The sequence below is a fragment of the Artemia franciscana genome, chromosome 8 (genome assembly GCF_032884065.1).
Source record: "Artemia franciscana chromosome 8, ASM3288406v1, whole genome shotgun sequence".
In the NCBI taxonomy this organism is placed as follows: domain Eukaryota; kingdom Metazoa; phylum Arthropoda; class Branchiopoda; order Anostraca; family Artemiidae; genus Artemia; species Artemia franciscana.
The window spans coordinates 28,310,768-28,324,209 of NC_088870.1; the positions used below are offsets into that span (position 1 = coordinate 28,310,768).

General features: G+C 34.7%; 1 protein-coding gene across 1 annotated transcript in view; it reads left to right on the forward strand.

Moving 5' to 3' along the window:
- LOC136030242 (uncharacterized) overlaps positions 1 to 13,442 on the forward strand; it is a 98,488-nt gene that overhangs the window by 59,795 nt on the left and 25,251 nt on the right. Inside the window, exon 5 of the mRNA XM_065709069.1 lies at positions 5,877 to 6,111. Within this exon, the coding sequence (XP_065565141.1) occupies positions 5,877 to 6,111 (235 nt within the window). The remainder of the gene's footprint in view (positions 1 to 5,876; positions 6,112 to 13,442) is intronic.

A 13,442-nucleotide genomic window follows, 5' to 3' on the forward strand; every position in this document is an offset into this window, starting at 1 on the left:
CCGGTTACAACGGTTCCATCACCAATTCTTCAGGCTTGCACCCCTGTTCAACCGATTACAACTCTCGCTATACCCTCTCCGATCCCAGCTCCAAATCCAGTTTCAGTTGCGTCAGTTCTGGATTCCACACTTCTGCCCTCCGATTCCAAAATTCCAATTCCACCAATATTAAGATTTGAATGTGGCTGCCTCCGTGGTAATCTATGACTGGCAAATGGCACCTCTCTGGCACTTATTATCACGTCTAAGGGTATTTAACGCTTTTCCATACAGAAACAACCTTATAATATAAAATTGATCATTGTTTTTTTTATTCTTTTATTTGATTTTTTTGTTATTCCTAGCCTGTGACACCGAAGAACTAGGATTTGGCACCCTCTAGCAGGCATTATCACACACATGGCTTACTTGGGCATTTTCCTATGAAAAAAAGAAAGGAAATAATAAATGAAAAGAGAAAAATCAAATAGGCATTTTTCTGCAGAAATATTCGTTTACACTAGAGTTAACACCTTAAAATTAATGAAAGGTCTCCATTAGCGTTTCTTCTGATGACTCAGAGCAATTGAGGGCAATGTGGCACAATTTACCATCTCTTTGACACCCTCCAGCACACATCTTAAGAAATCGTCACTTCTTATTATAAAATAAAAAACACTTATTACAAAACAAAAAAATAATTCTAACAAAACAAAAAATACATCCTAAGCAACCATAAATTCTTATTACAAAACAAAAATATTTCTTGCAAAAAAATTCTTAAAAAACAAAATACATCCTAGATAATACTTAAAAAACAAAAATACATAAGAAAATCAGGGAATGTTCTTACAAAATACAAAATGCATCCTAAATAATACGAAATTTTTCTTAAAAAACATAAAATGCTTGTTACAAAACACAAAATACTTCTTACCAAGCTAAAAATAATTCTTGCAAAACAAAAATGATCCCAAGAATTCATAAATTCTTCTTCTTACATCATACAAAATACTTCCTACGAAACAAAAAATTCTTACAAGAAATTCTTGTTTCTTACAAAACAAGAAATAATTCTTACCAAACAAAGATACATCCTAAGAAATTACAAATTCTTCTTATGAAGCGAAACTAATTCTTACAGACCGAAAATACATCCTAAACAATCACAAACGGTTCCTACAAAGTACATCCTTAGAGATCACACATCATTCTTACTAAATACAAAATATATCTTACAAAACCAAAAAAAAATAATTCTTACAATACAAATTACATTCTAAAAAATCACAGATTCTTCTTACAAAATACTTCATACAAAGCAAATATAATTCTTACAAAACAAAAACTACATCCTAAAAATCGGAGATTCTTCTTACGAAGTACAAAATACTTCTTACCAAACAAAAAATGCTTGTTAAAAAACAAAAATACATCTTACGAAGCAAAAAATGTTCTTACAAAAGAAAAATACGTCCTAAGAAATCAAATAATTTTTCTTACATTATATAAAATGCTTCTTAAGAAACAAAAATTCTTAGGAAACAAAAATACATCCCAAAGCATCATTTCCTCACATCCCACATCCACAAAGCATCCACATCCCAAACCAAATATCCTCAGAAAAATTAATTCTTCTTGCGAAGCAAAAATAGTTCTTGCGAAGCAAAAAAAATACATACTAGGCTATCTCAAACTTTTTTTTACAAAATACAAAATACGTCCTAAAAAATCTGAGATTGTTCTTACAAAATCCAAAACACTTGTTAAAAAAACAAAAACTACTTCTTACAAAGCCAAAAATTTAACTCTTACAAAACAAAAGTACATCCTAAACAATCACAAATTGTTCCTAAGAAACATAAAATTCTTCTTACATCACCCAAAATACTTCTGATAAAACAAAAAAAAATTATTACAAACAAAAATACAACCTGAAAGATCACAAATTATTCTTACAAAATGAAAAATACTTCTTACAAAACATAAATAATTCTTACGAAACAAAAATGTATCCTAAGAAATCACAAAATCTTCTTACGAAACGAAGATAGTTCTTACAAAGCGAAAATGTTTCCTAAACAAAAACAAACGGTTCTTACAAATTACAAAATACATCCTAAGAAATTACAAATTAAAATACATCGTAGGAAATCACAAATTCTTCTTACATCATACAAAATACTTCTTACGAAAGAAAAAAAATCTTACAAAGCAAGAATACACCCCAAGAGATTACAAATTCTTTCTTACAAAATTCAAAATACTTCTTACAAAAAAAATAATTCTTACAAAACAAAAATATTTCTAAGAAATTGGAGATTGTTTAAAAAAAAATGCAAAACACTTGTTACAAAACAAAAAATATTTCCTATAAAGCAAAAAGATAATTCTTACAAAGCAGAAATACATCTTAAGAAATCACAAGTTCTTCTTATATCATTCGAAATACTTCGTACGAAACAAAAATAATTCTTATATAACAAAAATACATCCTAAAAAATTAGATGTTCTTCTTAGAAAATATAAAGTACCTGTTACAAAACAAAAAATACTTCTTACAAAGCAAAAACATTTAAACAAACAAAAATACATCTTAAGAAATCAAAAATTCTTTTTACATTATATAAAATACTTGTACGAAAAAAACAAATCCTTAATAACAAAAATACATAAAAAAATCCGAGATTCTTCTTATAAAATACTTCTTACAAAACAAAATATACTTCTTACAAAGCAAAAAGTAATTCTTATAAAACAAAAATAAATCCTAAGAAATCACAAAATCTTGTTAAAAAATACAAAATACTTCTTACGAAACCAAAACTAATTCTTACAAAACGAAAATACATCCTGATCATTCACAAACAGTTCTTCTTATACACATTCACAATTTCACATTCAACACACACGCATTAACTCATTCAACAAATGGATTTAATGGGTGATTTTTGACAAAAAAAATAGATGGAAAATATCTTAGGAATGATGAGAGGGTTCTAGAAAGTGCCAGTGGACTGGTCATGGTGCGGCACAGGTTAGGACTTGTCAGAAAATAATAAAAAAAATATATCTCTCAGGGTATTCAAACGTCATAAAATGCTTAAATGTTGACGACAGGAACTAAGATTGCCCCAAGGAGCAAACGAATAATGCCGTGGTGTGAAGTGTTTTTTGGTGTGGGGCCACCACGAAGAGGTTTGCTTACGAAAAACACGAACTAATGAACTTAGAGCATTATTTTCTATTAAGAAAATATCTGAAAAGCCTTAGGAACGTTGAGGAGGTGTAAGGGGACCCGTCATAGCATGAAACACTGGCATGAATTTATAGGGTGAATCACGGAGGGTTGGCTTGCGAAAAACATGAATCAATGGATTTAGATCATGCTCATTTCATAAAAATATCTGGAAAATGTCTTATAAATGATAATATATGTCATCGGGGTGCCGTGAAGTAGTCACATATTTCTACCGTGGCATGAAGTGCTTGGACTAACATGTTCTGTAGCTGAAAGTTAAGGTGAGATGTGTTAAATGAACTTTTTGGTGGTGGGATGACTGAATCTAAAACCCAGTCAATAAAGTGAGAGATTTTTACTGACACCCCTCAGAAATAACTCTTAATAAGGCTTAAATTTATCTCTCATAGCAAGCCTCCCCTTGAATCGTTAGCAAGGGTGGCCTAGCCACATATTGTCACGTTGCTGTGAATTGTTCGGACTAATGCTTTCTAGAGTTTAAAGTTAGGCTGTGAGGTGTTTTTTTTTAGACGGAGGGGTGACTGAAATTTAACCTCCAGTCAAAGAAACGAGGTATTTTCATTAAACGCCTTCAAAACTATCTTAAGGTAGCTTAAATTTACCTCTTACGAGATTATATGAATTTTGAAGAAAAATAATATTCAAATATGCCCTTGTCAATCAAGGGTGCTTAGTCTTGGCTTGAAGAAACGAGGCATTTTTATTAAAAGACCTCAAAAATATCTTAATGTGGCTTAAACTTACCTCTAATGAGATTCTTTGAAATTTCAACAGACAATATTATTAAAATGTGAGCTTGTCAACTTGGGTGCATAGTCTTGGCTCAAAGAAATACGGCATTTTCATTAGAAGTCTTAAAAATATCATGATACGGCTTGAATTTACTTCTAACGAGATAATGTGAAATTTGAAGAGAAAGTATTATTCAAATGTGCACTTGTCAACCAGGGGTGCATAGTTTTGGCTCAAAGAAACACGACATTTTCATTAATAGCTCTCAGAAATATGTCTTGTTAGGGCTAAAGTTTACCTCTAACGAGATTATGTCATATTTGAAGATAAAATGTTATTCAAGTTTGTACTTCTGAACCGGGGGTGCATAGTTTTGCTCGAAGAAACGAGGCATTTTCATTAAAAGCCCTCAAAAATATCTTAATGTGGCTTAATTTTACCTCTAATAGCAAACCCTTTCTCTAGAATTGGTTGCTAGGACCCCAGTCTTTCCTTAATTCACGCTTGTAATGCTTATATTTTCTGTCCTATATCAGGTTTTTCCTTTTTTTTGCATGCCGAGTTCTAACTGCTTTTTCTTTATTTTAATTATGCTTTGTAAATTTGTTTTTATTAATAAAACTTGTATGTAGAAAATTTTTTATTCTTTAGATTTATTGATCCCGGATAAAACTTCTATATTTTTCACTTATGCAATTTAATCATCTTGTAGCCTATGCACATTACAAGTGTAAAATTATGTATAGTAAAGAGGAAAAGAAAACTTTCGATCATTTATGAAAGTGTAGCGTATTCTAGCAATAATGGTCCTCTCGCTTTTTGTCTCATCACTTATAGCAATAATATCTGATAACACTCTCTAAAGCATTACTTAATATGCATTTGCGTACCAATTGTAAGCACTTTCTAGTAATGAATTTTCCCCTCCGCGTTTCAATTTCTGTAGTCATAGGAAACACGTAATGAATAGCTTAATCATTCTAGTAAGCGGGATATCTCCGTGTGTGGAAATTTTTATTTTGTAGAACCCATTTCCTGAATAAAAATAATAGGAATGGATTGCTCTTCCAGCTTTCTAGGATGCAGTTCCGTTGGATTGAAATGCCCTTTCGAATCTTAATGGGGCAAAAATCTTTGCAATATAAAGGTTCCCTCAAAAAAGTGCATTGAAAGAAAATGAAATCACTTAAACTATTATGTGACATCTCATCTGTGCACCGTCATTACGTAACACACACTTGTGTGTCCTCCTCAGTTGCAAGCGGGGATACCCCGTGGGGGCCTGAAGAAACGAGTCATGTATGAATGCTTTGTTCTTAACATAAGTACATATTCCTCTTTTACGTAACAACAAAAGGGATCATGAAGAGAAACACCTGGAAGAAAAAATGTCTTAGAAAACGTCTTGGAATGTCTTGAAACGTCTTGAAAAACGTCTTGAAGAAAAATTTCTTAGGAAAAACTTCCTTGTTTGATTAGTGGACTCTTTGATTAGTAACAAACTCTATTACGTAGCAGTCAAAGTCCTATTATGTAACAACCTATTACGTAACAGACACCTGAATCTTCTAGAAGAATTTCCCTGTGACGTAACAAACACGTGCTGGCTGTCGTGGAATGACGGAATTGGGCTCTCGTGGAATCCAGGGATAGGACTGCCTTTAAAAGCAGGTATAGGGTTGCCTTTAAAGTATTAATACCCACACTGTTTGGATGAGCCTCACAGAGCCACCATTTGCTATTGTAGTGAGACGTTTGTGTCGCTTATAGACTATATGTATGAAGATTTAGGAAGATTTCGGTTGGCACATATAAGTTGTCAGCTCTTGGAAAAGTTGAATCTAGCTTGAATTCTTTGGACACCCCCTTTTACTCAGTGTCCATTAAGACTTTTTTTTTCTAGATGTTCACAGAAAATGAAGAATTCAATGTTGATGGTCAGCGCTGCGAAAACTTGATTTCTTGCCCAATTCGTCCCGTTTCCTCTGGTCCTTGTCCTTTCGATAGAATCAGAGTTTACGACGGCCCTACAAATGAATCACAGTTAATTGGTGAATTTTGTGGAGCTGGAAGGTTTCCATTCTCTATTGTCGGAACTGGTAGTGATCTTTTCGTGGAATTTACAACGTCTTTAGCAGGTAAATTAATTTCTGATAGCGAATAAACTTTGGCTAAATCCCTTCTCCTGTACCCGGAAAATTCCCTCTAGAATATTTCCCATTACAATCTCATCGGAAACCCCGTGGAAAACTAATTCCCCATTGAAAAATTCCCCTGGAAAATTCTCCCCTCACGGATAAATCTTCCATTAATAATTACTTTCTAAAAATTTCTCCTTGCCTGTAGAAGTGAGCAGCCAAAGGGAAAGGTGCAGTCTATATATTTTCCAAAATATATGTAGAACATGTAAAATATATGATATATATTCCGTGAGATTTATTTTGGATTTGCAATCTTTTAATTCTTTTTCTCATATTTTTTGGGGGTTGGGGTTAAGATGTCATGCGAGGGTAAGACGCATGCTAAAAATATAAATTTGCATGCTTATTCGAAATAAGGCGTTTTGTACACTTAAAATTTACTTGACTCTTACTTGATTCTGACTCTATGCTATTGAAATTAAACTATAAAAAGAAGATAAAAAGATAATTTAAACGTGGAAACCTTCTGATATACGCCGAGCAGATGGATACTTGATCGCAAGTGATTATATGGTACCATGTTCTCTTGATGTCGGCACCAGACTCTGTCCACACGAAGTAATTACTGACGCTCCTAGCCTGAACTTGGCAACCTTTTACAATTCCCATTAATTTTATATTTTCAATTTATTTTCTTTATTGTTTATCTTACCCTGGTATGAAAACTCAACACCCGCCCCCTCCCCAGACATAAAAAAGATAAATAAAAGAGGTATAAAGGTAAAAATTAATAATATAGAATGTGCTTCACCATATATTTTACCTTTCCAAACTCCCTTCTTTTCTTGATCCCTTCTTTTCTTGAAAAACAAAATTTAACATACATTTTAGTTCAATTCAAAGTTATGTCTGAGCAAAACGTCATTGCAATACTAATATACACAGATAAGACATCACTAATATGAATATTTCTTCTCCAAAATTCAGGCTCTTAACAAGTTTTCTCAGTCTTTTATCACATCTAGATGTTTTTTGTGGGCCAGAATATCTCAGTGGCTCTTGTCTTCTAACCACTCGTAGTTTTGCTCTTCATCTTCATTTTTGACACGGTCTAATTTTCATACGTCTTCTAACCACCCGAGTCTTCGCTCTTCATTTCCATTTTTGACAGGTTTTGATGCTCCCTGTTTCATATCTTCTAACCGCACTTTTCTTTCTTCTTCAACTTGGATTTTGATTGCTTCAGAAAGTTTAGTAACATGCTTCAGCTACCGGTATTGGTGTTGTCTCAATTGATGGTCCAGATTGTCGATTTTCGACAATATATACCTCATGATTCCAATGAATGCCCTTGAGCTTTGTTGATGGCGATTGCTAATCGAACATTCCCTGTGTCCTCGTCGTCATTTATATATCCCCCTGTGCCCCCGGTGTCCCTGTTGTAGTTGTGTCCCTGTGTCCCGGTCATCATTTATATTCCCTGTGTCCCGGTCGTCATTTGTGTCCCCGTGTCCCGGTCTGTATATACATTCGTTTTTGAATTGGTATATGATGAAATAAATTTTTGTATTTTCCCCCTTTTTTTCTTCTTAGTTTTTTTTTGGTTTTTTTTTTTTTTTTCTTTTATCTTTTTAGTTTTTTTGTAGTTTTCACCTTTTTAGTTTTTTTTTATTTTTATTTTTATTTTTTTTTAGTTTAGTTTTTCTCCTTTATTTTTCAGTTTTTTTCCTTTTTTCTTTTTTTTTCTTTTTTAGTTTTTTAGCTTTTTTAGTTTTTTTATTAGTTTTTAGTTTATTTTCTTTTTAGTTTTTTTTATAGTTTTTACCTTTTTTTTAGTTTTTTTATTTTTTTTTATTTATGCCCTGGTCGTCATTTATATTCCCTGTGTCCCGGTCGTCATTTGTGTCCCGGTGCTTTGTTGATGGTGATTGCTAATCGAACATTCCTTGTGTCCCGGTTGCTTTCTCTTTGAGTGTCCCGGTCGTCATTTATATTCCCTATGTCCCGGTGTCCTGGTCGTTATTTGTGTCCCGATGTCCCGGTCTGTAATTTCGTCAGTCAACAAACATGACGTCAATCGACACACAAACATGACGTCACTCGACACACAGACAACTTGTTTATATATATATATATATATATATATATATATATATATATATATAAGCTGTTGGGGTGGCGCTTCGCGCCACCCCAACACCGTGTTGGTGGGGATGCTTCACGCCCCCCCAAGCCCCCCCGAGCGCGTAAGTCGTTACGCGCCATATTAGTTACGCGCCATTGTAGTTGTGTCCCTATGTCCCACCTGTGAATATATATATATATATACTAGCTGTTGGGGTGGCGCTTCGCGCCACCCCAACACCTAGTTGGTGGAGGCGCTTCGCGCCCCCCCCAAGCCCCCCCGCGCGCGTAAGTCGTTACGCGCCATAATAGTTACGCGCCATTGTAGTTGTGTCCCTATGTCCCACCTGTGAATATAGATATATATATATATATGGTTTTAACTACGTAAAACTTGCGAATATACAACATTCTTTGCTGTCCCATTGTCTTTGCATATAAATAGATTGTCAGGTTATCCCCCTGTTTCCCCCGGTGTCCCCGTTGTAGTTGTGTCCCTGTGTCCCGGTCGTCATTTATATTCCCTGTGTCCCGGGTCCCGGTCATCATTTGTATCCCGGTGTCCCGGTCTGTATATACATTCGTTTTTTAGTTTTGTTTTTCTCCTTTATTTTTTTCCTTTTTTTTTCTTTTTTAGCTTATTTAGATTTTTAGATTTTTTAGTTTTTTTTATTAGTTTTTAGTTTTTATTTCTTTTTAGTTTTTTTGTCCCGGTCGTCATTTATATCCCCCTGTTTCCCCCGGTGTCCCCGTTGTAGTTGTGTCCCTGTGTCCCGGTCGTTATTTATATTCCCTGTGTCCCGGTCGTCATTTGTATCCCGGTGTACCGGTCTGTATATACATTCGTTTTTTAGTTTTGTTTTTCTCCTTTATTTTTTTCCTTTTTTTTTCTTTTTTAGTTTATTTAGATTTTTAGATTTTTTAGTTTTTTTTTAGTTTTTAGTTTTTTTTTCTTTTTAGTTTTTTTGTTGTTTTTACCTTCTTTTTAGTTTTGTTAATTTTTTTTTTTTTACTTGTGTCCTGGTCGTCATTTATACTCCCTGTGTCCCGGTGCTTTGTTGATTGCTAATCGAACATTCCTTTTGTCCTGGTCGCTTTCTCTTTGAGTGTCGTCATTTATTTTTTTCTTTTTTAGTTCTTTTAGTTTTTACCTTTTTTAGTTTTTTTTTAGTTTTTAGTTTTTTTAGTTTTTTACCTTTTTTTAGTTTTTTTAGTTTTTTAGCTTTTTTATTTTTTTTATTAGTTTTTAGTTTTTTTGTAGTTTTTGCCTTTTTTTTTAGTTTTTTGTCCTGGTCGCTTTCTCTTTGAGTGTCGTCATTTATTAGTTTTTTCCTTTTTTTTTTAGTTTTTTATTGGTTTTTACCTTTATTTTAGCTTATTTTTCAGTTTTTTCCTTTTTTTTAGTTTTTTTTTTTATTTTTTCGTAAAACTTGCGAATATACAACATTCTTTGCTGTCCCATTGTCTGTGCATATAAATAGATTGTCAGGTTTACCGACTCTTGAACATGCAACATATAATGGTCCATGGGAAAACAATCCGTATTCAGATCTGTACCTCATGATTCTAATGATTGCCCTTGAGCTTTGTTGGTGGTGATTGCTAATCGACCATTCCCTGTGTCGCCGTCGTCATTTATATATCCCCCTGTGCCCCCTGGCGTCCCCGTTGTAGTTGTGTCCCTGTGTTCCGGTCGTCATTTATATTCCCTGTGTCCCGTTCGTCATTTGTATCCCGGTGTCCCAGTCTGTGATTTCTCTTTGAGTGTCCCGGGCGTCATTTATATTCCTTGTGTCCCGGTGTCCCGGTCGTCATTTGTGTCCTGGTGTCCCGGTCTGTATATACATTCGTTTTTGAATTGGTTTTTTTTTTAGTTTTTAGTTTTTTACCTTTTTTTATTTTTTTTGGTTATACCTCATGATTCTAATGATTGCCCTTGATCTTTGTTGATGGTGATTGCTAATCGAATATTCCCTGTGTCCCCGTCGTCATTTATATATCCCCCTGTACCCCCCAGCGTCCCCGTTGTAGTTGTGTCCCTGTGTCCCGGTCGTCATTTATATTCCCTGTGTCCCGGTCGTCATTTGTATCCCTGTGTCCCGGTCTGTATATACATTCGTTTTTGAAATGGTATATGATGAAATAAATTTTTGTATTTTTCCCCTATTTTTCTTTTTCTCCTTTATTTTTCATTTTTTTTCTTTTTTTTCTTTTTTTATTTTTTTTTGTTTTTTAGCTTTTTTAGTTTTTAGTTTTTTTTCTTTTTAGTTTTTTTGTAGTTTTTACCTTTTTTTTAGTTTTTTTTAGTTTTTTTTACTTATGTCCTGGTCGTCATTTATACTCCCTGTGTCCCGGTCGTCATTTGTTTCCCGGTGCTTTGTTGATGGTGATTGCTAATCGAACATTCCTTGTTTCCCGGTCGCTTTCTCTTTGAGTGTCCCGGTCGTCATTTATATTCCCTATGTGCCGGTGTCCCGGTCGTCATTTGTGTCCCGATGTCTCGGTCTGTAATTTCGTCAGTCGAAAACATGACGTAAGTCAACACACAAACATGACGTCACCCGACAGACCCACACACACACAGACAACTTATTTTTATATATATATAGATATATAAGTGACAATGAGAATCAATATAGACAAGCTTTTCGTGTAGCAATTACAGGACCTTGCCTCGAAATTGGCTATTTTATTTTCTTCTTAAAACTGGCAAATTGACATTTTTGGACACAAAGAGAATCTAAAGTGGTTAAAACCTTAAAAAAGAATGTGCATTTTTCCCAGGGTTGCTGTATCGAACCTGTGATGACGTCATGAAACCACGATCAGACTCAAATTGTTTGCGGTTAGAAGACAAGTGATAATAAGAATCCCTATGTAGAAGCCTGCCACACGCAGAGTGCCGAGGCCCAGCGACAAAACCCTGGCCTTCCGGTACTTATTAGTATACCACAAATGGATTTTTACCACTTCTGACCTCACCTAGGGTCGAAATAAGGTACTAAGTGATGGAATTTTTGAATTCCGATGCGATTTCCGGTCTCCCCAGACTCAAATTAATAAGAAACGGCGTCTTAATCCACCAAATATTGCACAAATTAAGATTCTGATTTTTCATCCCCTTCTGACCATGCTTGGGTGAAAAAAGGATACTAAGCGATTGGATTTTCCAATTTTGATGTCACTTTCGGTCCGTCAAGATTCAAATTAATAGGAAACGGCCTTTCAATCAAGAGAATATTGCAAAAATTTAGGTTCGATATTCCCATCTCCTTTTCCCTTCTTTTCCTGGAAAAAGGGGTATATCTGCACGAGCGATTTTGGTCGACTTTGGATATGTTATTGAGAAAATTCTTCTGAACATTCTGGTACTAGATACATATCTGTTGCCCAAATGCTGGGTCAAAACCGTATTTTCGCTGGACTACGAATAAAAATGCTAGAGATGGTTCTCTGATAGGTTCAAAAATTAATCTTAGGAAGTCTAAATTACTTCAAGTAGGAACAAGTGAAGATGAAGTTAATATTAGGTAACAAGAGGATAGATGGATAGGATGACTTCACTTACCTAGGTAGCCTTATTGGTAAGGATAGATGCAGTGGATTAATAAAGAGTAGAATAGTTAAACTAAAGGATGATTTTTCCAAGTGGCAGAAGTCTGGAAGAATGTAAAGATAAATCTTACACCTAGGATTCTCGGATAGAAGCTACCATCCAGCCAGTGATCCAAGAGGAAGAGTGTCTTGGGGCCAAATAAAAAGCAAGATCTCCTCAAGCCCCAATTTAGAAGTCCAACATCAAAACATAATAATTAGATATTCGATAAATAGAGCTTGATTTCCACCAGATTCGCTATCTAAGGATTGCTTGGATTGCTAATTCGACACTAATATTGCAAATAAAAATTCAGAATAAAAACACACAAATTAAATATTTCACAGACATTATCTAATTGAAACAAATATAATATTTTAACCTTTCTAAGGGTGATCAAATTGAAAACATATTAGACATCTTTCTCATAATAATGCTGAATTTTGAAGAAAGCTTGCATTCAAGGTTCTTTGAAGTCCATGTTTATAGATCTGGGACTATTTTTGTAAAATAAAAGTTCAAAGACAAAGCATATTGCACACATATTTTGAAAATATTGTTTGATTTTCAGGTATCAATATTGGTATTAACGGAGCTGAACTCTTGCCCCAGGGATAAGGGTTTCTAATCCTGCAAGTATTTCATTTAAAAAAGAGGCGTAATAAATGAATTTGGGTGCTAAGGTGTACTTGCTACACCTTCTTGAAATTAAAGTCACAGAAATATTTCCAATCCGTGTGATTTGTGTGTCTAATGTGGAGACCTATGGCTCGTGCCTCCTCTACCACCCCCAACTTCAAATATATTGACTTATCGCGCCATTTTGGTGGGCTGAAGTAATGAAAATCTAGAAGCCAATGCTCCAGCTACAGAGGTATAGCTTTTCTCTCTGTTTCTGCTAAATTGCTTGCAATGACTCTCCACGACAGGTCCTCCGGTATCCTTCGAAGAAACCAAAGAATCGAACAAGCAGGGTTCAATCCCGCCGGTTCCACAAGTGAACAGGTATTCATTCTGAGCAAGTGATAGGAAAGACGCGGGAGTTTTGACAAAACGCGCAAATTAACTTTGTCGATTACAAAGTCATTTTTGACTCTGTATATAGCAAGTCACCGTGACTTATGCTCAGAACAACGGGTCTATCCCAGAAGTACTGCTATCTCTTTGATAGACTGTATGAACAAACGTCAAACTGTGTGCAAGTCAACGGGAAATGCAGCCACCCATTCTGCATTTGTATAGGACCTCTTCAGGGATATGCTGTGGCTCATGAACTATTTAATTGCATCATTGACTAAGTGACTATAAAGACTACTACCCGAAATAACTTCGGCCGGAGTTTCGGGAACAGAATTTTGAGCGATATTGACTTTGCCGACGAATTGAAACCCATTACAAACGCCCTCGAAGAATTTTTTGAAAATCCTGACAATTATAAGAGGAGAAGCTAGCAAAGTTGGGCTCATGATTTGCTGGAGCTAAACAAAAATCATCTTAATTGGTACACAATCATCTCTTAGAGTTAAAGTGTGCCAAAATCAAGTAGCAGTCGTGAAGCATTTTACGTACCTCGGCTCTATTCTGTCAAGTAATGGATCAGTCGAGAGTG